The sequence below is a fragment of the Monodon monoceros genome, unplaced genomic scaffold (genome assembly GCF_005190385.1).
Source record: "Monodon monoceros isolate NGI ecotype Baffin Bay Population unplaced genomic scaffold, NGI_Narwhal_1 Super_Scaffold_5, whole genome shotgun sequence".
Taxonomy (NCBI): Eukaryota; Metazoa; Chordata; class Mammalia; order Artiodactyla; family Monodontidae; genus Monodon; species Monodon monoceros.
The window spans coordinates 109,307,940-109,333,108 of record NW_021703782.1 but is presented as its reverse complement, the minus strand read 5'-3'; the positions used below and the strand labels follow the sequence as shown (position 1 = coordinate 109,333,108).

Here is a 25,169-nt window from a genome sequence, read left to right as displayed (position 1 = left end):
GTCCTGGCTTGGCTGGGACCTTTGGCCAGTCACTTAGCCTCTCTGAGACTGAGTTCCTCCATCTGAAAATGAAACAAACTGAATGATCTGATGAGACTCGGACCTCACGGGGTGTCCGGGAGGGCAAAAGGCATGAACACAGGGTGCGTGCTGGATCCAGTTCTCTGCACGGAATCTGGAGGAGGGACGGCATTGGTGAGATCGTTGCAACAACCAAAGACACTAAAGCTGTGCTTCTAATGAAATCTACATAGTGCTACGTGAGCAAAAAAGCAATTCTGATTTTACCGTCATTGATCCGGATCTACTGGAGAAGAGACCAACCTGAGTGCTCCAAAAGTCCGAACCTCAGACTATTTTATTTTTATTTATTTTTTTAAACTTTTAAAAATAAATTTATTTATTTATTTTTGGCTGCGTTGGGTCTTCATTGCTGTGTGCGGGCTTTCTCTAGTTGCGGTGAGCGGGCTTCTCATTGCAGTGGCTTCTCTTGTTGCGGAACACGGGCTCTAGGCGCGCGGGCTTCAGTAGTTGTGGCACGTGGGCTCAGTAGTTGTGGCTCGCGGGCTCTAGAGCGCAGGCTCAGTAGTTGTGGCGTACGGGCTTTGTTGCTCCGCGGCATGTGGGATCTTCCCGGACCAGGGCTCGAACCCGTGTCCTCTGCCTTGGCAGGCGGATTCTTAACCACTGCGCCACTGGGGAAGCCCTCTCAGACTATTTTAAAGGGGGTGCCACGTTTAGTATCTTCAAATGCAAGTGACAATGCAAATTCACTGCTAAAGATGTTTTTCCAGGTAAAAATCTCACCTAGGCGCACACCATTAACAATTGCTGGTGCTTGGGTGTCATTCTGTCCTCAGCTCAAATTTCCCAGTGTGGCCACCACCACTCTGGGCCTCGATTTCCATGCCTGGGAACTAGGGTGACACCCAGCTCACAGGCTTGTATCCAGCGCACATAAGATGGTGTATGTGATGTACGTGGAGCGGTTAGCATGGGGCTTAGTCATCCACTTGAAACAAAATGTATCCTAACGTTTCATAAAACGCAGTCTTTACGGAGCCCTCCCAGAAGTGGGTTTTCTCTTTGGACTTTGCCTTCCTAACCTTCTCTTTATAGATAGACCGGGGCACATTTCTGTCCGGGCCAGGTCAGATTCGTGGACAATCTGGTTTCCAGACGTGTGGGGTCACACGGAGTTTGGTGGGACCGTCCCCAGACGGGAATCGGGAGATGGGATCCCAATCCTGCCCCAGAGGCACACAGGGCCAGTTTACTGGTGATGCTGGCGGGGCTTAAGTCGGGGTTGAACCTGGTCATCACCGAGACCCTTTCAGCAAAGCAACAAGCAACTTGATTCCCCAGCCCTGCCCACACCCCAGCAATAGACATGCTCAGACGGCACCCTTTTGAGCTTTGGCTTTGCCTCCCCCAGCCCCTCCCTTCTCTTCCCTCCCACCCCATCAGTCATCCGCTCTGGAGCGAGCACTGCGTTTACCTTATACTTTTTCTCCAGTTTAATGGCTTTCTGGTTGGCCTTTTGCTCCTGCACCCATAGCTGCTGGTACCGATGCTGCAGCAGATCAAAGAAGGGGGTGGAAGGCCTGTGGGGAAGCAGTTAGATGGGCTTGAGGTCGGGGAAGGCCCCCCTCCCCAGAGGCTGCCCACCTGACCACCAGGGCTACAGGGCAAAGTGTTCTCCCAAGGCTGTGAGAGTTTCTCTCCGGCCCTTCTGCAGCCATGGAAGAAATGGTGCCTCGTGTGAGTTGTTCAACAAACACTTACTGTCCACCAACCAAGTGCTGGGCCTGACATGGTGACAGACTCTCTCCCTGACCAGATTTTAGGCAGGCTTCTCAGAGCCCTCTTTTTGATTAGGCCTCGTTCTTGGGACCTATCTTTGGCCGGATGAAGAGTCCGCCTTAGCAAAGAACCCTGCTAAGTCAATCACCCCGCCCTTGATATCTGATCACCTTGGCCTGCCTTTACCAAGAGTCCTATTAAGTCAGTTTAGTAAGAATCCCCCTACCCTTGAAGTCTCCTCGTAGTAATTTTCTGTCCACTCTGCTCCTTGGCTATAAATCCCCACTTGTGTTGTGTTCAGAATTGAGCGAGGCCACTTTCCCCTTTGCAATAGTACTGAATGAAATCCGTCTTTACTGCCTTTAGCCTCCGCTCTAGTTCTCTTTGACAAGGGTCTCCAGCCAAGGAGAACTTACCCTGTGTAGAGCGTTTTGCATGCCCCACTCCTCACAGCACTGTAAAGTGGGTACTTTGATCATCCCCCATCCTAAGGTCCCAGAGCAGGGGGGCAGCCCCGTGTGTGAGACCCTCTCAACGTAACCTAATAGGTGATGAGGAAAAGTTCTTTATAGAAGAACCAAAGCTAATAAAATGCAGGAGGGAGGACAGAATTGGGGGAAGAGAATCATTACTTTGCAACGCCTAGTGAAATAATGGATTTAGGTAATAATCAATGATTAGGTGGAAGGCTGATGGGGAACTTTACAATGGATGTGTCAGGCTACAGCAGCTGGACCAAAGGATCAATTTGTTTTTATTGTGGTAAATACGCATAACATAAAATTTACCCAAGTGATCAGTCTTACCATCACTGGAAGTGACAGATGTGGGGCTGGGAGTGATTAATAGGAGGTATGTAGCACCACCCACCAAACACTTTGGGGGAAACAAACCCCAAAGTGAGCCCAAAGGTAATCAGACTTCTAGACCATCACTGTCAAATGGAAATATTATGTGGGCCGCCACGTAACTAAAATTCTTCTAGTAGCCATGTTAAAAAGAGTAAAAAGAAACAGGTGGAATTAATTTTACTAATGTATTTTATTAACCCAATATATCCAAAATATTATCATGTCAACATGTAATTAGAGATAGGAATGAGGGTTTTGTTTTTTTTTTTTAATTTTTTTGTTCTGTACGCGGGCCTCTCACTGCCGTGGCCTCTCCCGCTGCGGAGCACAGGCTCCGGACGCGCAGGCTCAGCGGCCGTGGCTCACGGGCCCAGCCGCTCTGCTGCATGTGGGATCCTCCCGGACCGGGGCACGAACCCGCGTCCCCTGCATCGGCAGGCGGACTCTCAACCGCTGCGCCACCAGGGAAGCCCGGGAATGGGGTATTTAAAAGGTTGTTTGAAAATCTGAATTTACGTTAGTTTAAATAAAATGGAAAATTCAGCTCCTTAGTGCCGCCAGCCGCACGCCAAGTGCTCAGCAGCCGTGAGGGCCATTTTGGACACAGAGCTCTCAGCCCAACTACCATGACTTACAGGAAATGCGGGGGGAAAAGGAGCGTGGTAAACACCACCACGAGGATGCTGTTTGCCACGTCTGGAGTGTGGGACATTCTACAGGACAAGTGACTCAGTCGCTTCAACAAAGGACATTGAAGAAAGGGGAGGATGAGGAAGTGATATCGATCAAAAGTGACTTAAGAAATACATTAACCAAAGGCAATATGTGGACCTTGTTCAGATCCTGCTTCAAACAAACCAACAGGGGAAAGGTATTTTTTGAGGGAAAAGCGAACACTAGCTGAGTTTCAGAAGCCATGAGGAAACAGTGCTAATTGTGTGGAGTATTTTTTACGTCTTAATGTTAGAAATACCTACTGAAGGGTTTGGGGGTAAAATTCTGTGTAGTTTAGAATTTGCTTTAAACAAACCTCCAGCAAGGGGCTTCCCTGGTGGCGCAGTGGTTGAGAGTCTGCCTGCCGATGCAGGGGACACGGGTTCGTGCCCCGGTCCGGGAGGATCCCACATGCCGCGGAGCGGCTGGGCCCGTGAGCCATGGCCGCTGAGCCTGCGCGTCCAGAGCCTGTGCTCCGCGGCGGGAGAGGCCACAACAGTGAGAAGCCCGCGTACCGCAAACAAACAAACAAACAAACAAAAAACCTCCAGCAAAATATAGAGCACAGTAAAATAAAATAACAAAGTAAAAAAATGAAACAAGAGTGACAGAATAAATTGAGAGTGGATGAAGCTGTGTGATGAGGGTTGATCATGGATGTGTATTATCCTATTTGCTACACTTTTGTGCATGTTTGAAATTTTTCGTAATAAGAAGTAAAAAGACAAAGAGGAAAAATCCAGGGAATGAAGCTCATTGTTTTCCCCGCTCACTGCTTTCTCATCTTCCCTGTGATCACAAATGGTCTTTATCACCTTCTCCATCACTCAGCTCAGGTCCAAGCTGACTGCCTCCTCATATTTCTGGACTAGAAGGTCTCACATTTCAATGCATAAAAATCACCAGGGCCCCCTCCCCAGAGGTTCTGATCCAGGAAGCCTGGGGGTGAGGCCCAAGAAAGAATAATTTTAGCAAATATAGGAAGTAGTTCTGATACAGGGTGAGTGGGTTGAATGGTGCCCTCCCAAATGTTTCCATTTTAACTTCCGGAACCTATGAGTATGACTTTATTTGGAAAAGGGGCTTTTGCAGATGTAGTCAAGTTAAGGATCTCGAGATGGGATTAACAGTATGTAAATCGCTTTGGGGGGTAGGCCTTCAATCCAATGACAAGTGTCCTCATAAAATATACACAGAATCGGAGATACAGGGAAGAGGAGAGGGTGAGGTGAAGACAGAGGCAGAGAAAAGCCAGAGAACGTCTGGGGCCCCCGCAAGTTGGAAGAGTCCGGGCAAGATTCTCCACTAGAGCCTCTGGAGGGAGCACCGCCCTGCCAACACCTCAGCTGCAAACTTCTGGTTTCCAGAACGGACAGATGCAAGAAAAATACATTTCTGTTGTTTGAAGCCACCAGGTCTGTGGTCATTTGTTATGGCGGCCCCAGGAAATGAACACATGGCGGTTCCTCAGCCCACACTTTGGGAAACACCAAGAGAAACTGCGGTGCCGACGCGTGCTGTCCAGAGAAGTTCCTGAAACCAGACATCACTGGGTCTTTTACAGCAGAAGGTGCCTTCCAGCAGCGTTTTGCAGACCGTCACGTGAGCGTGGATCACGGGGGGATCTTGTTCGAGGCATGTTCTGGTTCGATGGGTCTGGGGCGTCTGGAGAGGCTGTGCCCAGGACCCACCCTTCGGGGCTTAAGGCCTCATCAATCATCCAGGCCTGGGGCTCTTACCCCCCTGAAGTCCCACGGAGTGGCAGACCACCATCTCTGAACAGGAGTGTATAGACACCACGTCTGCGGAGAGGGCCCACAGCTTTCATCACATTTTCAAAGGTGCAAATGCCCCCGGAAAAGTTCAGAGCCTCTGTTCTTCCCCTGTGACCTTATTTCACAGACGAGGGAATGAGGAAATGGAGGGACTGAGCAGTGAGGCTACTCCCAAAGCTCACATACAGTAAGGACCCGAGACTGCAAACCTGGGGCTTCTGGCTTTGTGTTTTATACAGTCTGCACGGTGGTCATTAAAGTCTTTGAAATTGTTGTCAACACTTAAAAACTGGGAAATTTTACATTAAAGGAACCCAGCTTTCCAGATTGTCTTGAAGATGTATACATTCTGGCCAAGTGGGTCTGCATTCCTACATGGCAACAATTGGCTTGAGCTGAGTATCAAGTGTCATTTAGCCCAAGTCCTCTCCCTTCCCTATTGTCGTCCACTGCCTGCTGGGACGGTCCAAGTGTTGGATTTTGTGGCTCCAGAACCAGCCACAAAGAGCTGGACTGGACCCTAAACATCCTCTTCCCAGCCCCCTACCATTCTCCCGCCCTGTGTGCGCGCCCAGGACAGTTCACCTCCCTTCCATGGGGACCTCTTTGGGACTAGACTGACCTGGGACTCCGCTTGAGTGGAGCTTCAGTGGCTTTGAAATGCCACTTGAGCTCAGAGGTCTCTTTACAGGGCAGCCTGCAGTGCATCTACAAACAGTGGCTCTTTGTTTTCCTGTTCCCTTACCCCTGTGGTGACTTTTATTACTTAATTATTACACACCCCATGCTTCTGAGCAGCCTAATTTATAGCCATGCTTTCTAATGACACGAGATGCGTAATCTTGCAAGATCTACCCCAAGAGGCCATTCACAACAGAAAAGCTATTTTCCCAGCAGCCCCCACTACCCACATCGCCGCGAACCCACCCTCGCAGCCCTCCTGCAGCCTCGCTGACCATCTTTGTGTCCTGCTCCAGCCAGCGGTTCTTATTACTGGGACGAGGTGGGCGGGGTCGGGGGGCTGGCGCTCAGAGCAGAAGAGCTGACAAACCTTGTAAGTTACAACAGCCTAAGCCCTGACTGGCTGACGGAGGTCCAGCGGGTTTTGCCCATTTCTGCTCAGGCTCATTAAATCAGATAAGAAGGTGGAGAGGCTTGTCTGAGATGGGGAAAACCCAGGACGTAAAGTGTATCACATCATCCCTTGCTTAAAATGCCCTTGACAGCCCCCCATTTCTTAGACTCAACCCAGATGCCGGGCTACGGCCGGCAAAGCCCTTCCCTCCCCAAACTCCTCCCTGACACTCAGCATCTCCTTTGCCTTCAGGTCTCAGCTGTTTGGTCACCTCCTCAGAGGGCTTTTCCCTGACCAGTCCATCCTCAGACAGCCCTTGCCAGGTACCCTCATAAGCAGAAGCTCTCTTGTTCATTTGTCATGGGTTTATAACTGGTCTTGGTCATTGAATACCAATGCCAGCAGGCATGGTTTCTGTGGAATGTGGACTGACATGACGCTGCTCTCAGTAATTATGCTTTGTTGAAACAGAGAGGAAAAGAGGGAGGGAAGGAGCCAGAGAAAGAAAGATTAGGCAAAATTTTAGGAAATATACTTTTCATAATTCAGGGTATTATGAATCAGGCTATATATGAGTTGTAAGAAATTTAAGAGAGTAAATTGACGGAAATTGTAATCCAGTGGAGAGGAAGGATAGCCTTTTCAACAAATGGTGCTGGAACAATTGGACATCATGGACAAAACCAAAAACAAACAAGAACCTCTTGACCAAAGTCTCGTACTTTATACAAGAATTAACTCAAAATGGAGCATAGATTTCAATGTAAAACTGTGAAACTTTTAGAAGAAAACATAGGAGAAAATCTTTGGGACCTAGGGCTAGGCTAGGTGATGAGTTCCTAGACTTGACACCAAAAGCATGATCCAGGGGCTTCCCTGGTGGCACAGTGGTTGAGAGTCCGCCTGCCGATGCAGGGGACGCAGGTTCGTGCCCCGGTCCGGGAAGATCCCACATGCTGCAGAGTGGCTGGGCCTGTGAGCCATGGCCGCTGAGCCTGCGCGTCCGGAGCCTGTGCTCCGCAACGGGAGAGGCCACAACAGTGAGAGGCCCGTGTACAGCAAAAAAAAAAAAAAAGCATGATCCAGGAGAGAAAAAAAAAAAAGAAAAATTGAACTTCCTCTAAATTAAGGACTCTTGCTCTGTGAAAGAGTCTCTTGAGAAGATGAAAAGATAAACCATGACTAGGAGGAAATATTTGCAAACCATGTATCTGGCAAAGGACTCCTATCTAGACTATGTAAAGAACGCTCAAAGCTCAACAGTAAAAGAAATAAACACAAACAAACGAACAATCGTATTAGAAAGGAGGCAAAACATGAAGAGACATTTCATCAAAGAAGGTATATGGATGGCAAATAAGTACATGAAAAAATAGTCAACATCCCTCGCCATTGGAGAAATGAAAATTAAGAGCATACTGTCACGTCACTATACACCTCTTAAGGATGCAGAGAAACTAAACCTCTTATACATTGCTGGTGGGAGTGTAAAATGGTGTAGCTGCTCTGGAAAATGTTTTGTCTAGTTTCCTAGAAAACCAAACATACACCTACCACATGGGCCCAGCAATTGCACTCCTGGACATTTATTCCAGAGACATGGGAACTTACGTCTACACAGACACCTATACGCCAATGTTCGTAGCTGGAATATTTGTAATATTTCCAAAGTGGGAACAGCCAAAATGTCTTTCAGTGTGTGAGTAGTTAAACTGTGGTCCATGCATACTATGGGATACTGCAGTAGTAAAAAGGAATGGACGATTGATACAGCAAAGACTTGGGCGATGCCAAGGCCATTATGCTGAGTGAAAAAGACCGGTTTCACAGGGTCACATACTGTATGATTCCATGTATATACCATTCTTGGAATGTTCCAGGGATTAGGGAGAAGGGTCACTATGTGAGTGTATGGGGTGGGGTGGGTGGGGTCTTTGAGGTGATAGAACAATTCTGTATCATGACTGTTACACAAATATACACGTGATAAAATGCGTGGACACTAAACACACAAAGGAGTGCATGCAAAACTGGTGAAGTCTGGGGAATTTCCTGGCGGTCTGGTGGTTAGGACTCAGCACTTTCACTGCCCAGGGCACGGGTTCAGTCCCTGGTCGGGGAACTAAGATCCCTCAAGCCGCGTGGTGCTACCCAAAACAAAACAAAACAAAACAAAACAAGACAAAAAACAGCGGGTGAAATCTGAATGCAGTCTGTGTATTGTACCAACATCCATCTTTCAGTTTTGATACTGCACTATAATTATGTAAGATTTTATCATCGGGGATAACGGGTAAAGAGTCAACAGGATCACTCTGTACTATTTTTACAACTTCCTGTGAATCTGTAATAATTTCAGAGTAAAATATTTTTTCAAAATGCAATCAAGCATGCTAGAGGAAAGCCTAAACTGTCTTTCTACTTTATGGAAAAAATATTACAAAATTACTGTCATACAAAGAGGTGATCAAAGAGTATGGAGCCAAAACATGTAGGGAAAAAATGAATATGGGCTGTGACAGGCAATTAATCCTTTTAAAATGTGTTATTCTTCTGGATTTTGTGGTTTATGATATTTGTCAGCTAACTTAAAATTTTAATTTGTTCTGATTTCTTTTCTCATTCTACTTAAGTATTCCGTTTTATGCCTAAATTTGTATTCATGATTTTGAACTTGTTTTTCTTAAAGGGAACCCCCAAACTTGAATACGCTCCTGGTGCCACGGAACGTGGAGCTGCCCTTGAGAGCAGGTAAGATGTTTCTTTGAATCGTAAGAGAGTATTAGGTATAACTTTGTGCTAATAATGTGAAACCAAAACAAAATGGGTGATTTGTCCAGGAAAATATAAACGATCAAAGTTGACTGAAGTGCTTATAGAAAATGTTAATAGAGCCACGGGTACCAGGCCCGGGTATGTTCACACATGCACCCTCCCGACCTTGCTGAGAACAGTATTCCAGGACTTTCCAGAACTTTTTATAAAAAAGCTTCCCACTTAAAATAGATAACCAACAAGGACCTACTGTATAGCACAGGGAACTCTGCTCAGTATTATGTAACAACTGAAATGAGAAAAGGATTTGAAAAAGAATAGTTACATGTATAACTGAATCACTTTGCTGTACCCCTGAAACTATCACAACATTGTTAATCAACTATACTCCAATACGAAATAAAAAGTTAAAAAAAAGAAAAAAAAGCTTCCCACATCATGTTAGGATCCCAAACTGAGACAAGGAGAATGTCTTGGTCAGTCTCACTTAGAAGAGCAAATGAAGGCCTTCCCTGATGGTGCAGTGGTTAAGAATCTGCCTGCCAATGCAGGAGACGTGGGTTCGAGCCCTGGTCTGGGAAGATCCCACATGCCGCCGAGCAACTAAGCCCGTGGGCCACAACTACCGAGCCCGTGCGCCACAATTACCGAGCCTGCGTGCCACAACTACTGAAGCCCACACGCCTAGAGCCCGTGCTCTGCAACAAGAGAAGCCACCGCAATGAGAAGCCCGTGCACCACGTCAAAGAGTAGCCCCCGCTCACTGCAACTAGAGAAAGCCTGCGTGCAGCAACAAAGACCCAATGCAGCCAAAAATAAAAATAAATTTATAAAAAGAAAAAAAAAAGAAGAGCAAATGAAAAAATACTAAGTGAAATATTACCAGATCACATTGGGCAATGTACTAATACCGGAAGGGCCTATCGTAACACCCTCCACCCACCCTCCAGCCGAGGAGTGTGGGCGCTGAGGGAAGGACCCCAGAGAGCAGCTCACCCCCTGCCCCTTACCACTGAGCTTCCAGAGCAGGAAGGAAAGAAACTGTCCCCCCGGTGAAGCTGGAACTCTTGGTGATTACACTAGACTGGACATATTAACTAGTGCACACGGATGGCCTTTTGTAACTGGAAGTGAGCAGGGAAGCCATGGATGCCTGAGACTTCACCCGGGAAAGGGGCTGGGAAAGCAGTCGAGCCTCAGAGCAGGTTTGAACAAGGCAAGGACACTCACGTTCCTGATTCCCCCGCCCCTCCCACTTGCTCCCATTTATCAGGAAATATTATATAGCTACCAGAAAGAATGAAGCGGCCATATGTGTAATAACCCAGAAACATCTTCAAGACGTAGGTCAAGTATGAAAAGAAGAAGGTGGGGAGAAACAGCCACGCCCGTGTAAGGGCATCGACACAGGTGTGAAGGATGGAAAAATGACTGGAAGGAAGCCCTCAGAGGATGGTGCTGGGGGAAGGGGGCAGACGTGGTAGGTGGGGTGAGCGGCCCCTCCCCCTCCAGTCTACTTACTGGTTTTATGTGACTCTTTCGCAGCAAATAGAGCAAAACAAGAAACCTACAACTGAGAGGTCACATGACTCGGCCAGGGCCACAGTCAGTGATGGCGGTGATGGATCTGGGTCTGAATCAGTGTCAGGATGCCAGCCCACTGCCTCCATCCCTGTGCCACCCCACCATGCGCAGCTCTGCCGACCTCACTCCAGAACTGGCCGGGCTCTTTGTTTTTCGTCCTTTTCACCAGAAGCAGCCGAGGGTGGCCAGGCCTTCTGGGTCCCACTGGCCCAAGCGGGGGAATTTCAGCGTCTTCCGTATACTCAACCCTTTGGGGGTCCTAAAGACCCTTGCATCTTTAGGAACCATTTTTCTTGTTTTCTTCCGCAACTATTTTTTGCTGCTACCTTAAAACATGTCCAAGGTTTTTTATCGTTTGGGTTTTTTTTTTTTTTTTTCAAGAAAACGTAGTTCTTTATAATAAAAAAAAGGTATTTTTTCCAGCCTAAAATGAATGAGTTTTGCCACAGGACGAAAGCCCCTGCGGTCACAATTACAGCTGTCCGACCTGCAGCTTTCTTTGGAGGAGCTGGAGGGGGTCCACTCAGAAGATCTGAATTATTTATCCTCACTAAATGAGATGGGAAAAGTGGGAGTGGGGAGGCCGAAGCCCAGAGAGGTCAAATGGCTGGCCCAGGGTCACACAGCACACTCAGTAGCCCAGCCTGGACACCCCACCCCCCACCCCTCAGGCTACGCTGTCTGCAGCCAAGAGAATGTGAATCCGTTTCCAAAAGGGCTCCAGGGGCTGCCAGCTAACCAACTCAGACAGAGGCCAAACCCAGGAGTCTGGCTACTCTCATGTAGGACCCCAGACCTTCCCAGACACTGTCCTCCCTCACCAGACCCTCCCCTCCACATAGGAACTGAGGCTTTTTCAACGGTGCCAATCCGATGCTGTCTTCCTCAACGCCCACTGGTGGCTTCTCCTTGCCCCTGGGGTGCCAGCACAGTTTTCAAAGGCCCTGGCCTTGGGGTGCCGTCTTTGCACCTGTGTCCTCCCGGGAGCCCCCTCACCTTCCCCGGTCGCTCCGTCCCATACTTCGGGTGTTGGCCTAAAGGAGATGCCCCCTCCCCATCCCGTGATCCTCCCCAGAGACCTCCCTTAGCTCTGTCGACTATGCCTCCCCTGATGCTCTTTACACTTGGGAAGGTATTTTTAAAAAATATTTACAGTGATCAACTGATTCAGTGTCTGCCTTTCCCATTAGGCTCTGAGCTCCATGGGTCAGGGATTGTGGCTGGACTGTTCACAAAGACAGTCTGCACTTTGTAAAAATGCTGAGTGGCCCCGGAAACCTTTAAAGACCCCTTTCCTAAGGAAACTGGCCTCCTCAACTGCAACGCCCAAGAGGGGGTCTTTGGCAGAAACGAGCTTTTCCTTGGGGAGCCCAGTGATGGGACAGGGGTGGCCCTGAGTCCTGCAGAAAGGGTCCAGGCACTGAGGCCAAGCCATGGACCCCTGGATTCCTCTCTCCATCATGGGGGCTCAGTTATTGAAGCAGGTGTGTCAGAGAGGATCCTGGATCCTGAAAGGAGCAACAGTGGCAATTCCTCACCCCCCAGCCCACCCCCCCCCGGAAACAGAGGGCACAGTCAGGACAGGTGATGCAGGGGCAGTGGCCCCTTCCCAAAGGTGAATTAGGGGACTTGTGCAGCAGAGAAGAAGGCGAGACAGGAGTTCTTCAATGGATACCCAGGTGTATAAATTTGTCAAGACTCATCAAATTTTACACGGACTGGGACTTCCCTGGTGGCTCAGTGGTTAAGAATCCGCCTGCCAATTCAGGGGACACGGGTTCGAGCCCTAGTGTGGGAACATCCCACATGCCACAGAGCAACTAAGCCCGTGCGCCACAACTACTGAGCCCACACGCCACAACTACTGAAGCCCACGCGCCTGGAGCCTGTGCTCTGCAATAAGAGAAGCCACCGCAATGAGAAGCCCGCGCACCGTAACAAAGAGTAGCCCCCGCTGACCGCAACTAGAGAAAGCCCGCGCACAGCAACGAAGACCCAACGCAGCCAAAAATAAATAAATAAAATAAACACATTTATGAAAAAAAATTTTTTACATGGACCATTTCATTACCTATAAATTATACCTCAATAAAGTTGTTTTTTAAAAAAAAGAACTAAGGAGACAGATTGAGGTCAAAATAGCCCAGGCAGGAGTCATCACAGAGGAAGGTCTTCACGAAGGTACTAGGGAGCCATGGATGGTTTCTGAGCGAGGGAGGAGGGAGGGCGTGATGACAGCCACACTTTGGAACTGTTGCTGCGGGTGGTGGCGTAAATTAGTGGAAAGGAAGGGAACAGGATGTGAGGATACAAGGCCACTCCAGAGGGAGAAAAGACACAGCAGATGAGCTACACATCTTGTGAATGGGATCTCAACTCTGTGCTCACTTACTCATCTGTCCGTCCATCCATCTGGCCCACCCAGGAGCAATAACCAGCTCCCCGTGATGGGCCAGGTTTTATGAGGTGAGGGGACATGCTCACGGGGACGTGTTGTCTGCACCCTGGGGTCACAGGGCACGCAGCAGAAACACCGATAATCATCACAGCTCACACTTCTTCCTGCTACCTGTATCCTTAGGACACTAACCTAGAGACAGATACTAATACCCTCTTTTCACAGATGAAAAATCTGAGGCCCAGAAAAGTTCACTGTCTTGCCCAAGACCACACAGCCCGTGGGTGGCATATTGCATTTGCCTGGGAAGCCCTTGAGCATATCCATCCTGCAGCCCTGCCCCCCTGCAGAGCAGAGGGCTAATTGTCAGTGTAGACGCGGCCATTGGAACTCAGAGGAGAGAGCCAGTGAATTGAGCAAAGGTGTGGAACAAGCAAAGTCCCCTCTGAGCCTTTTGACGGGTGTTTGGGGATGAGCAGAAGGGGACTGAGCTGAGAAATGAAGCAAGGGGAACCCAGACAGAGGGCGCGGCGTGAACAAAGATGGGAATCAGGCCTAGCGGTCACCACACCTCACAGCCCTAGACCCGCCTGAGGGCCATCGGAGAATAAGAGCCATTCAAAAATGCCTCCCAATTTTTAAATGAGCACTTACTACACCAAGCCCGCTGGCAGCACTCCAACTGCCGTCTCCCTGATGCTTCCATAACCTTGAAAGTGAGGGTGAACAACTCTGCCTTCAGATGTGGAAACTGACAACGCAGAGCAATCAAGCAACTGGCCCGCGGTTTGCTCACGGATCATGGAGCGGGCCAGGCGACAGAGCCAGGGTCCCCATCCAGCTTCCCCGGCTCTAAAGATGCCAGGTCCCGACAGTTAGGCTGTGCACTCAGTGACCCCCACGGCAGCTCTGAGTGACCTGGGCCGGCGAGGCCACCGCCGAGGGCTTCGACAAATTATTTGCTGATAACCCGGCAGGAGCCTGTCGGAAAAGTTCCTCACCGCCCTAATGTTCCCACCGACAACGAAACCGTGTCAGAACTCAGTCTGAGGGCTTCCCTGGTGGCGCAGTGGTTGAGAGTCCGCCTGCCGATGCAGGGGACGCGGGTTCGTGCCCCAGTCCAGGAAGATCCCACGTGCCACGGAGCGGCTGGGCCCGTGAGCCATGGGTGCTGAGCCTGCGCGTCCGGAGCCTGTGCTCCGCAACGGGAGAGGCCACAACAGTGAGGGGCCCGCGTACCGCAAAAAAAAAAAAAAAACTCAGTCTGATAGAGCGGAAAATGGGGAATAAAATGAAATGCGAACAGCTCCTACTCGGGGTTGGCCTGCAAGAAACTTCAAATTAGTTCCATCCAATCCATCTTCTGCTGCTTCGTGATTGATAACCCCAGACCAGGGGTTGATCTCCGATGAAGGTAGCTGGGGACAAGCAAGGGAAATGGAAATTATCATTTGCAAACATTAGGCTGACACTTTGCGCGTGCAGGGGGCGGCGAGGGCTGACAGCTCTGATTTGCAGAATCGGTTCCTCTCTGCCAAGGAGGGCTCTGTGGATTAGAGGGGGCCCCTTTCATGGCAAACCCACCTTCATCTTGGCTGCTCATTAAAACTTTGTGGAGCTGGAGAACTTGGCGGAAGAGAGGAAGCTGGAGGAAGCTTCTGAGGGACATTAGGTACACATTTGTTGAAAGGTGTTTGAGAAGGGAGCCTTGGGTCTGACAAACCGGATTTTAGTGCGGCTCTCCGTTCACAGCGGGCTAAAATAATTGGTCATCAGTGACTACTAATTCGGTTTAGTAGCCAGAGGCAATTTTTTTCTTCCTGGAAAATCAATGACAGCACGGAGGTCTGTTCAATGTGATTCCGCTCAAGACGGGTCCTTACTTGGCGCTTGATGATTCTTCCAGTGGAGACAGCTATTTTGTTAAAATAAAATTAAAATCCATCTCTAATGTGCCAGCGGTCTGCTGCTCCCAGGGGGGTGGAAGAGGCCCTGGTCCCAACGCCGGCACAGCCTCGAGGGCTCAGGAGTGGATGGTGGCCTCCGGGACGGGCTGCACGTCCTCGGTTGGGTGTGAAGTTCAGAACACGCTGTAGACCGTTGGGGGGTCTGGTTTTGGAGGAGGGGAGAGGCTGGAGGGCTGGGCTTCTCTGGGCTGCTCTAAATCAGAACCCAACCCACAAGGGACACCCGACAGTGGCACCATCTAAGGAGACCCAGCTTCTCTCCCATCTGCTGGAGGTGTTTCTCCAAGTCAGACGCGTGCTCGGACGGCACCGAGCAGTGAGCCCCAGGGCTCTAGGAGCCTCCCTTCTCCGCTCCACCTGAGGCTTCCCAAACAGGCCCATCTGTGGGCAGGTGACCTTAGTGACCATGACCGAGCACTTTGCTTGTGCCTAGGGCTTCCCTGGTGGCGCAGTGGTTGAGAGTCCGCCTGCCCATGCGGGGGACACGGGTTCGTGCCCCGGTCCGGGAAGATCCCACATGCCGTGGAGCGGCTGGGCCCGTGAGCCATGGCCGCTGAGCCTGCGTGTCCGGAGCCTGTGCTCCGCAACGGGAGAGGCCACAACAGTGAGAGGCCCGCGTACCGCAAAAAAAAAAAAAACTTTGCTTGTGCCTAAAGTAGCACCACTGTTTCTAGTAATAAGTGATTGTGGCTAACATTGCCCACAGGCTACCAAAGACTGTTTTCCTTCTTTCTTTTTGCAATTGGAATTTTTATTGAGGTCACTGGAGATTCACATGCAGTTGTAAGGAATAATACAGAGAGAGGGAGGGGGGAAAAAAAAGAAATACAGAGAGATCCCCGTGTACCCTTTACCCCGTTTCCCCCAGTGGTGACATCTGGTAAAACCAAAGAACAAAATCGAAACCTGGATATTGATATTGAATAATCCACCCATTTTTAGATGCCACCAAAGTGACTCATACTCACTGGTGTATTTGCTTTTATGCAATTTCATCCCATGTGTAGGTCTGAAGACTCACCACCACAGTCAAGAGACAAAACAGCTCCGTCACCTCAAGGATGCTTCCTAACCTCACCTACCTCCCTCCTACTTTGCACCCATGGGCCTGGGATGCTTTGTTTTCATCCTTAAAATAACTCTACCGGAGAGGAACTATTATTATGTTGTCCCCCATCTTATTGATAAAGAAACTGATTGATAAAGAACGACTGACATTGCTATTGAACTACTGATAAAGAGTTCAATGAGACAAAATAACTTGCTCAGGGTCCATATCTGGCAATACTGCACTAATGGGGTTGCAAATAGAAGACATGCTTAGTTTGGTCTGTAGCATTTAAAAATTCTTGTACACAATATACACATTTTAAAATCAGAAGAACTCACATAAAAATCCCAGTGGCTGGCTTTCCTTAATGAGGCCTTAGATCATCTGGTAACACTGGGCCCACATTCCCAACTGTCAATAACTGGCTGGAGCTGCCACCCTTCGACCTTCAGTTTGATGCAGTCCCCACTGCTCCCTATTGCCTCACACAGGGCTGGCTTCGCCCTTTGACCTGCCAGGCCTGTGCAGACATGTGATGTTGTAACCCCAGCTCCACAGCACTTAAATAACAAAATGCTTGGTATCTCTCTTCCTTCCCAAGCCTCAAAGAACTCCCTACTGACCATTTTTTTCTGACATAGCAGGAGATTGTATTGGTCCCACTTACAGATGGAGAAATGGAGGCCCACGGAGACGGTATGTATGAGCTCAAGGTCAACACGGGAGCAGGAGAGCGCTATGTTGAGTCTGGAGTCTTCAGGCTTCAAGGCCAGGTGTTCATCTGCTCTTGGCCTTCATCTATGCTCCCCCCAGAAAGGGGGCGTTGGGAGGGGCGGGGAGGGGTGGGAGAAGAGAGGAGACTCCCTTGGAGGAGGGAAGGGGTGATAAGGCCTGAAGGGGAAAACTAGAGCTCACTTGCCCACTGGGCCCAGGAGGCTTGGTGCCTGGGCCCCAGGACACTCCTAGGGACCCATGAAAATGCTCTAATTAATTCCTTTTAAAATCAGAAGAAAAAAAAAAAGAAAAAATAATCCAGCCTGGATTATATTCATCTTTATACCAGCACAGCCATAAAATATTTTAAATTATTATTTTTTTTTTTTATGGAGGAAAGGGCTCATGAAGGAAAGAGTGCCCAGGACCCATGGAAGTCCTGCCCTAGAGCCAGAAGACACAGGCCTCAGCCCAGATCAGAAGTTGCAGTTCATACTGTCTCTCCTCCCCTCATCCTGTTGAGGCCAGAGATTCTCAATCTTGTGGGTGAATAAGAATCACCCAGAAACCTTATTGAAAGTAGAGCTGCCTGGGTCCCACTATCAGACCGTCTGACTCGCCAGGCCTGGGCTGGGTTCCAAGGCATCTGCCCTGTTCTGAGGGTGCATGCCGCGCCCCCTAGGGGATCCTGGCCACGTGGTCCCTGGCACTCTTTGGGGGTTACAGCTCTGAGCCTCTTCCTTGCAGAGGCCCCTCCAGCCTGGCGGCCACCAGCACCTCTTTATGGAGCGGGCTGACCATCAGCTCTGGTCCCTAGGGACCCCTGCAGCCCCTTCGTCCTCTCTCACCCCCACCGCCTTTTTCTTAAGTGTCCCCCCTTGGCCTGAGAGCTTGTCTTTTCTAACTAGCCTGGAGGAAGGGACGGTAATTGAGGTGCAGCCTCTCTCCCTGGCAGGACTCTTAGAGCTAATTAGAGGAGAGGACCTCTGGGCTGGTGGTTATTTTTTAATTGTTTGTGGATCCAACATAAAAGCTAATGACAGAGGAGGGAGGCTTAGTTAGCAGCACACTCCTGACTTCTAAATTTGTCTAAGAGGTCGTTTGCAATTTGTTAACATTTTTCACAAGGGTGAATTCAATTAGCAGTCCCCGCACTGGCGCCCAGCGGAGAGAGACAGGATGGGCAGTGGAGCTGGACGGGCTTTCAGGGAGCTTCTCCCAACCTTGAGTGCCTGAGCCTGAAACTTGGGGGCTCTCCCTGCACCCGCCTGATGCATGCCCCGCTCCCAGCACAGCGGGCTGTGACTTGAGCCCCTCTGGAGAGAAAAGGCTCAACCGAGCTGAATGGATGTGACTCAGGAGGAACTATCCTCCAGACCCCTCGGGAATCTGTGTGCAGGGGGATCCTGGCATCTGGGGAAACAGGTGAGTACCAGATGGGGCATCCCCGCCAGGGCGTATGAGGGTGGTAGCAAGAGCGTTGGGAGAAAGATCCAGATCCACTGGGGCATCAGCATAAACTGAGGAGGTCTCTCTTCAGCCCGGAAACTCTGCGTGTGGACCATGACCCCAAGGAATCCCGCACACATGTGTGAGGTGTGCCGGGCGCCTCGTCATCATGGGGGAAACGAGAAGCAAGGTGGGTGTTCAGTGATGGGAGATGGATGTGCCCAGGGTGGGTGATTCAGACAGCGGACCCAGTGACTTTTGCAAACGTGCAGAGTGAAAAAGCAAGCCACCACACAAAGTGACTTAAATGGTATGAAACCACACTAAATAATATGCATTATTTAAGGACGTCTAAGGGTAGAGCAAAAATGTGAACATGTGGGTGGAAAGCATGCCCGTTCCAACCTTAGGATGGTCCTTAGGGAACAGAGGGAAGGGTGTGGGGTTAGGGAGAGGTGAGAAGGGGCTTCAACCTGTGTTTGCTATATTTTATTTCTTTAATAATAATAATAAAAGGGTCAGAAGCAGAAATGGCCGAGTGGCGACATTTGTGAACTTTGAGTGGCGGGTTCGTGGCGGTTAGTTATGTAGCTTCTGAACTTTTCTATTTTTTTTTTTTTTTTTTGGAGAGGTTCCTCATAAACACAAAAGAAAGGGTTGGCAGAAACATCTGCTTCTCAGGAAGGCATTTACGCCCATCACATTCTGGCTGATCACAATTCTTGACTGATTACAAAGCACTTTTATATTTTTCATAGAAACGTAACGTGTAACAAGACTCCAGGGGCAGCCATTATAAATAATAATGCTAAAGGTGGTTTTCTCAAAAGCCAGTAACTAGAATGCAGGACTTTCTGTTAAGATGCTTTGGTGACTGTAGTGGGGTGAGTGGTGGGTGACCCCTCCAAAAGATAGGTCCTGGTTCTAAGCCCCAGAACCCAGGAATGTGAACTTACTTGGAAAAGGAGTCTTTGCAGAGGTCATTAAGTTAAGGACCTTGAGATCAGATCATCCTGCATTCCTTGGGTGAAGCCTAACTTCAATGACAAGTGTCTCTATTTGAGACAAAAGAGAAGAAGACACAGACACACAGAGAAGGAGGCCACATGACCACGAGGCAGAGAATGGTGTGATGTGACCACAAGCCAAGGAACCCCGGGGGCCACCAGAAGCTGGAAGAGGTGAGGAAGGATTCTACTCTAAAGCCGTTGGAGGGCGTATGGCCCTGTGACACCTCGATTTTGGACTTCTGGGCTCCACGTTACAGAGAATAAATTTCTGCTGTTATAAGCCACCAAGTTTGTGGTCACTTGTTACAGAAGCCCGGGAATAACGATAGCTGGAGCTCAGCACCTGATAATTCTGTGCTCAGGACACTGGTGGTCTTCAGCCTTGGAATACTGGCCGTTCCCAACATCGGGGATGGATCGCGATCAAGCTGTCTATTCTTTCTTATGCAGTCAGTCAACAAGCATTTATCGAGCACCTCCTACATTCCAGGTACTGGAGACAGCAGTGAGCAAAACCAGGTGTGACCCACAGTCTCCCCGGGGCCTCTGTCCCACCCTCCTCGCCCACCGGGATATGACATACACCGACTGTGGTGCTATTTACCCCTTTGTGGCCCGCTTTATTTTGTGTCTTACTTCCTCTCTGTATCCCAAACACCCAGCGTAATGCCCAGCACGGGTGGGCACTAAATGAACGCACAGCATAGGATGGAGGTAACGATGCGGCCTTTGAGCTCAAACCCCAGCATAACCACCTTCTGGCCACGTGATCATGGGCAAGCATGTCTGGGCCTCGGTTTCCCCAGCTGTAAAATGGGGATAAGAGAGTCACTACCTGGGAATTCCCTGGAGGTCCAGTGGTTAGGAGACTGGTGTGCTCATCGCCAGGGCCCGGGTTCGATCCCTGGTCGGGGAACTGAGATCCTGCAAGCTGTGCGGCGCGTCCAAGAAAAGAAGAGAGTCGCTACCTAAAGTGTCGCTCCGAGGGTCACGTGAGAGGCTGTGTCTGGGCCCATAGGAGCTGGAGAAACAGACGCTGGTATTACTATTCATCAGAATTAGTGCAGGGCACCGGGGATTCGGCATAAATAGCTGGCCGATTCCCTGTGGTTTCCAAAGGGGACGGGACCGAGCCAGGCCCTGAACTGGTCCTCAGCACGACACGCAGGTCCTATGAATTCTTTGGCTTGCGGCTCCTGCAGGGACAGGAATGATGTGCTGGGCTCGAGGCCTGGCTCTTCACGCGGCCCCAGGGGTGCTGCTGGCTCCCCGCAGTGCCAGCTTCTCCATGCCTGCGTCACGGGGACACTGCGTCACGGGGACACCGTGTCACGGGAGGGGCAGACCAGCTGCACCCCAGCAACCCCTCTAATTGTGTCGAGGCTGGAGGCTGCGGAAGTGAGGACAAGGGGCCCTCAGCCGGGCCGGGCACCACGCCCCCTCCCCATGCGTCGCCCACAGACATGAGAGGGTGAGCCCAGCTCTGGAAAAATCAAAGGCGGGAGCCAGAGTCTGTGAGATGCAACCGGGGAGGCCCCGAGGGGGAGTGGCCCGGCCTCGTTAGCGCTGACCCTGGCACTGAGCCGCTCCTGATGGATGGGGTTCGGGCGGGACAGGCCCCGGGGGAGCGGCGGCCCTATCCATTATGGGCCCATCAGCTCCTCTCTGCTCCAAATGCCACGAGCCTCGGGCTGGGAATAAATCTCTGTCTGAGCCGCAGGAGAGCCGATAAGGAAAAAGGCAAAGCATGAAAAATGCCTCCTTCCGGGCTCTGGCAACAAAGCTGTCTTGCAGGATGGAGCTTGAGCAGGAGTTTGGGGAGATGGGAGGGGGTGCAGCAGGCAGTCGGGTAGGGGCCCCAGAGAGGCTGGGCTTCCAGGAAGGTAGGAGGGAGAGGGTAGGGCCCTCAGATCACTGCCTTCCTCAGCTACACCTGCCCGCCTGGGGCCCTCTTAACAGAACTCCGTCCAGGTCAGGCCCGTGGAAGGCTGGCTCTGAGGCGGAGGGACTCCTGTCCCCTGTCGGGTCCGTTGTGGGGTGTCCCAGGCCCCGGCCAGGCTGTGATGTGCCAGCCAACACCTCCACCTCCTGCAAGAATCTTTTCCTGTCCTGGAGTAAACACGCCTCCACGCACCACCCGCTAAGGGACACGACCTCTCTCTCCATGCCTCAGCTCCTAGTGGCTGAATGGAGGTGCCAGGCTTTGGCGAGGGTTAACTGAGTTATTCTGTGGAAAGCCGGCCCCCAGTGAGTGGCTGCTGTTCACAGATGCCATCCTGCTGTAAGGACTCCCCTCCACTCCAGGCATCCTGCCTCTGCCTCCTGGAAGAGTGCAGGCTATGGATAGGGACACCGGCTCTGGAAGGAAACGTGGCTCAAATCCTGCTGCAGCCACTGACTGGCCGTGTGGTCTTGGACAAGTGAGTCTCTGAGCCTCAGTTTCTCCATCTATAAAACGGGGATAACCATCCCTACTTGGCAAAATCTTGAGGATTTAATGAGATGATGCGTCTAAAGTGCTCAGCGTTACATCCATCGGCCGCTTAGTGAGGGCTCTGCAAACGTTAGCCACTGGGACTGCCCCCTAAACACACATACGCTGGTCCTTGTTTCGTTTTCTGAAGCCTCTGAGAGCAAAGCTCCTCCACTGTCCTCATAGCAGGGCCTCAGAGAGTTGAGGACCATCTGCATGTTCTCTCATCCAGCAGGGAAAACCCATGTCTTGCCACGTTCTTTGTACACAGTGATCTCCCTCCCCTTGTCCCACCCACCAACCTGATGTCTCCCCTCTGGACACTCTCCTGCTTGTGGGCCTTCCCCTGAATCTATGATGACCCACATTTTTAAATGATGCTACAAGTGTGACCTGAGTGGCAGAAGAGAAGAGGTAGGTCACCTCCCTCATCTGGACTTGCTGCTACCCTTTATTAATGTGGCCAAGGAACACATCCAGCCTTTGAGGCAGCATCACTGCAATGCTGATTCAATCATAGGGGAGCACAGGAGAGTCTGCTACATGACACAGGAATCTCTGGCTTTTCCATCTCATCGCTGGGTGTCGAATCAACTTTCTCTTCCCTTTCAATAATGTCTCAAAGCCTTAAAAGGCCCTGGACCACATTTCTCCAACAAATATTTATTGAGTGCCTACTATGTTCCAGGCTCTGATGATATAGGGGTGGACAAAACTGACAGTGTCCGTGCCCTCCAGGACCTGCATACCCGGTGAAGAAGCAGAGAACTGTTTAACTACAGTTGCAGTCAGCGCTGGGGAGCAGATCGGTGGGGCTGGGCGTCTGGCTGCGTGGCAGGATGTACCTTGCAGGCCAGCACGCAGGCTCAGGGGTCTTTGCGAGACCCACATGCTCCCCCTTGTGGGCAGCCCGGTTTCACTCAGCTGAGTTTCAGGCCAGCAATAAACCTGGAACTGGTCTCCCCATTCAGAAACTGTCTTGGATACCTGGGACAGGTGTCTGGGAAGGGGTTTATTGTTCTTTTATAGGAGTTTGGGCGGGTGGCTTGGATTTTGGCCGTCGGCTCCAGGAGGAACAAAATAACCCAGAGTGACTGATGGGCCCTTTGTAAATTTGTAAAATAAATCAGCTTGGCAGAGAGATTCAGAAAGCCTGTCAGGCAGCAAACATTTTTTTAACAGCCTGTAAAATTCCCTCCGTCCTTCACATTTGTCAGCGTCAGGCTGATGCATCCGATAGCTGGGCGAGCAGCAGTAGGGAGGGTGGGCTGGCAGCGTTCCCCAGCTTTCTTGTGCTTCTTATTTTCCCGTGGTCAGAACGCTTTCAGTACCAGGATTGGCGGGGGTCTGGACTAGACTAATTGGTGGGTGAGTTAAGTGTTCGGCCCGAGTTGCTACTGGCTTCATATTCAGACTTCAGCGTGGCCATTTGCTCACGCATTCGTGCAACGGATACTTACTGAGGCCTCTTTCAGCAAAGGCACCAGGGATACTGGGGTTGAGCCGAAGCAGGCCTGGGGCATCCAGTGTAGTGAAAGTTCCGGAAGCCCCGTCAAAGAGCTCGTTTATCGGGAGGTAGGTGAAGGTGAAGGGAAGCGACATATCAAAAGGGAAGTTCAGGGCTTCCCTGGTGGCGCAGTGGTTGAGAGTCCGCCTGCCGATACAGGGGACACGGGTTCGTGCCCCGGTCCGGGAAGATCCCACATGCCGCGGAGCGGCTGGGCCCGTGAGTCATGGCCGCTGAGCCTGCACGTCGGAGCCTGTGCTCCGCAGGGGAGAGGCCACAACAGTGAGGGGCCCGCGTACCACACACACACACAAAAAAGGGAAGTTAATTGGGCTCTTTTGATGCGTTCAGGTTAAGCTTAAAGCTTTAAGAAAAATCCAGACAGGATAGCCTTCACCATATATGTTCTGTCTCAGCCCCCATCTAGTGCAGGAATAATTTGGGTAGCATCTCTACCTGTGTCACCTCCATCCTTGTGTTTGTTAGGAAGGCAGCTCAGTGCCAAGGTCACCATCACAGGTGGTTGGGCCAGACTAATCCCCATCCCACTATAGAGCAGCCAGGGGCAAATGACTTCCCCTCTCTGACCCTCTGTCTCTTCTTCTGTAAGATGGGGACGTAAGCGTTGTACTCACTGAGCTGTTCAGTTATCTAAGGAGAGGATGCTTCTGAGGTGCTTGGCACAATGTCTGATGACACGTAATAACAACAATAATAATAGTTGCCATTATTAGTTCAAAACGGGGTCTACCCATCTTCCATCTGGCCCATGTCAGATACTGACATGCAGGGAGCTGTTTGCTCGTTGACTGAATGATGAATCCCCCTACTATCATCCTTGCCCTGCTTGCGGCCTGATGCTCCCAGGCAGCATGGAGGTAGAGCCTGGACACCCAGAATCTGCCAGGAGCGCCAGCTACTGCCCAGCTCCCCCGTCCCCCGCCGTCCCTGTCTCACCATCTTCGACGATGTTGGACCAATTAGGAGCAGTAACAATTAAGATGTGCCGAGGGCATGTGAACATTTGCAAACGCTTATTTAAATGTATCAATAATTAAGCCCTTCTTTAATAGTTACATTTCTGGCCCCCAGACATATCTGTTTATGGACCGGGGGTCACAGCACGCTTTGAGATCTGTGTTATGGTCTTACACGTTGGTAATGAGAATTTAAAATTCTTCCCTGACTTGGATTCTGAGATTTGACAGTGAAACGGCAGAGTGAGAATGTGCCAGCTCTTTCCAGCTACCTGATCCTAGAGGTTCGGTCTTCAAAGCCGGCCAGCTAGCCAGGATACAAATCCAGGCTCTGCCATTGTGCAGCCTCGGGGAATGCACGCACCCTCCCTTTCCTGGCCTGTGAAGTGAGCAGAATGATACCTGCCTCATAGGATTCATTAGCAATTATATGTGCAAATGCCTGCCACGTGTAAGTTCAATTCACAGCAGCTTCTGTTAGTGGTGGGCCCTACCATCATCAGAGGACATAAAAAGAGGCGGCAGGTAGCTGAAGGGTCAGGATGACCAGTCTACACCAGCAGCTGCAAACTCAGTGCCTACTGGGACCGGACGGGTCAAGAAAATGAGAGAAGCCAGGCTGGGTGGAGACTGGGATAGACAGAAGGGCATGCGTGGAATCTGTCCAAAGTGGACCCTGCTCAGCCCCATCCCCTGGTGCCAGGTAGGAGTGCAGACCCAGGTTGCCAGGCTTCTGACGTTTTAAGAGAAGCAGGAAATCTGGGGTTTTATATGAGATCTCCTGATTTTTTTTTTTTTTTTTAACGTGGCAACTCATTCAAACTTTTGATTTTTTTAATTACTGCCTGGGCCAAACAAACATCTCTGTGGGTTGACTTGGCCTCAGCCCCTACTTGTGATCACATGTCTACACGGGCATCTTTTTCCAGATAATTGCTTAGGTGGCCACTTCCTTTTAGCCAGAGGCTCGTGGATTGAAATGTACCTTTCTGATTTAGTGATAATCTGTAACAAATTGGTGTGGGTTGGAAAGCAAATCAGCTAAC

The 25,169-nt window shown here is 50.4% G+C and overlaps 1 protein-coding gene across 1 annotated transcript in view; it reads right to left on the bottom strand.

Annotated features, from left to right (window-relative positions):
* CFAP77 (cilia and flagella associated protein 77) overlaps positions 1–25,169 on the bottom strand; it is a 134,133-nt gene that overhangs the window by 25,483 nt on the left and 83,481 nt on the right. The window contains exon 4 of the mRNA XM_029203931.1: positions 1,499–1,604. Coding sequence (XP_029059764.1) covers positions 1,499–1,604 — 106 coding nt within the window. The remainder of the gene's footprint in view (positions 1–1,498; positions 1,605–25,169) is intronic.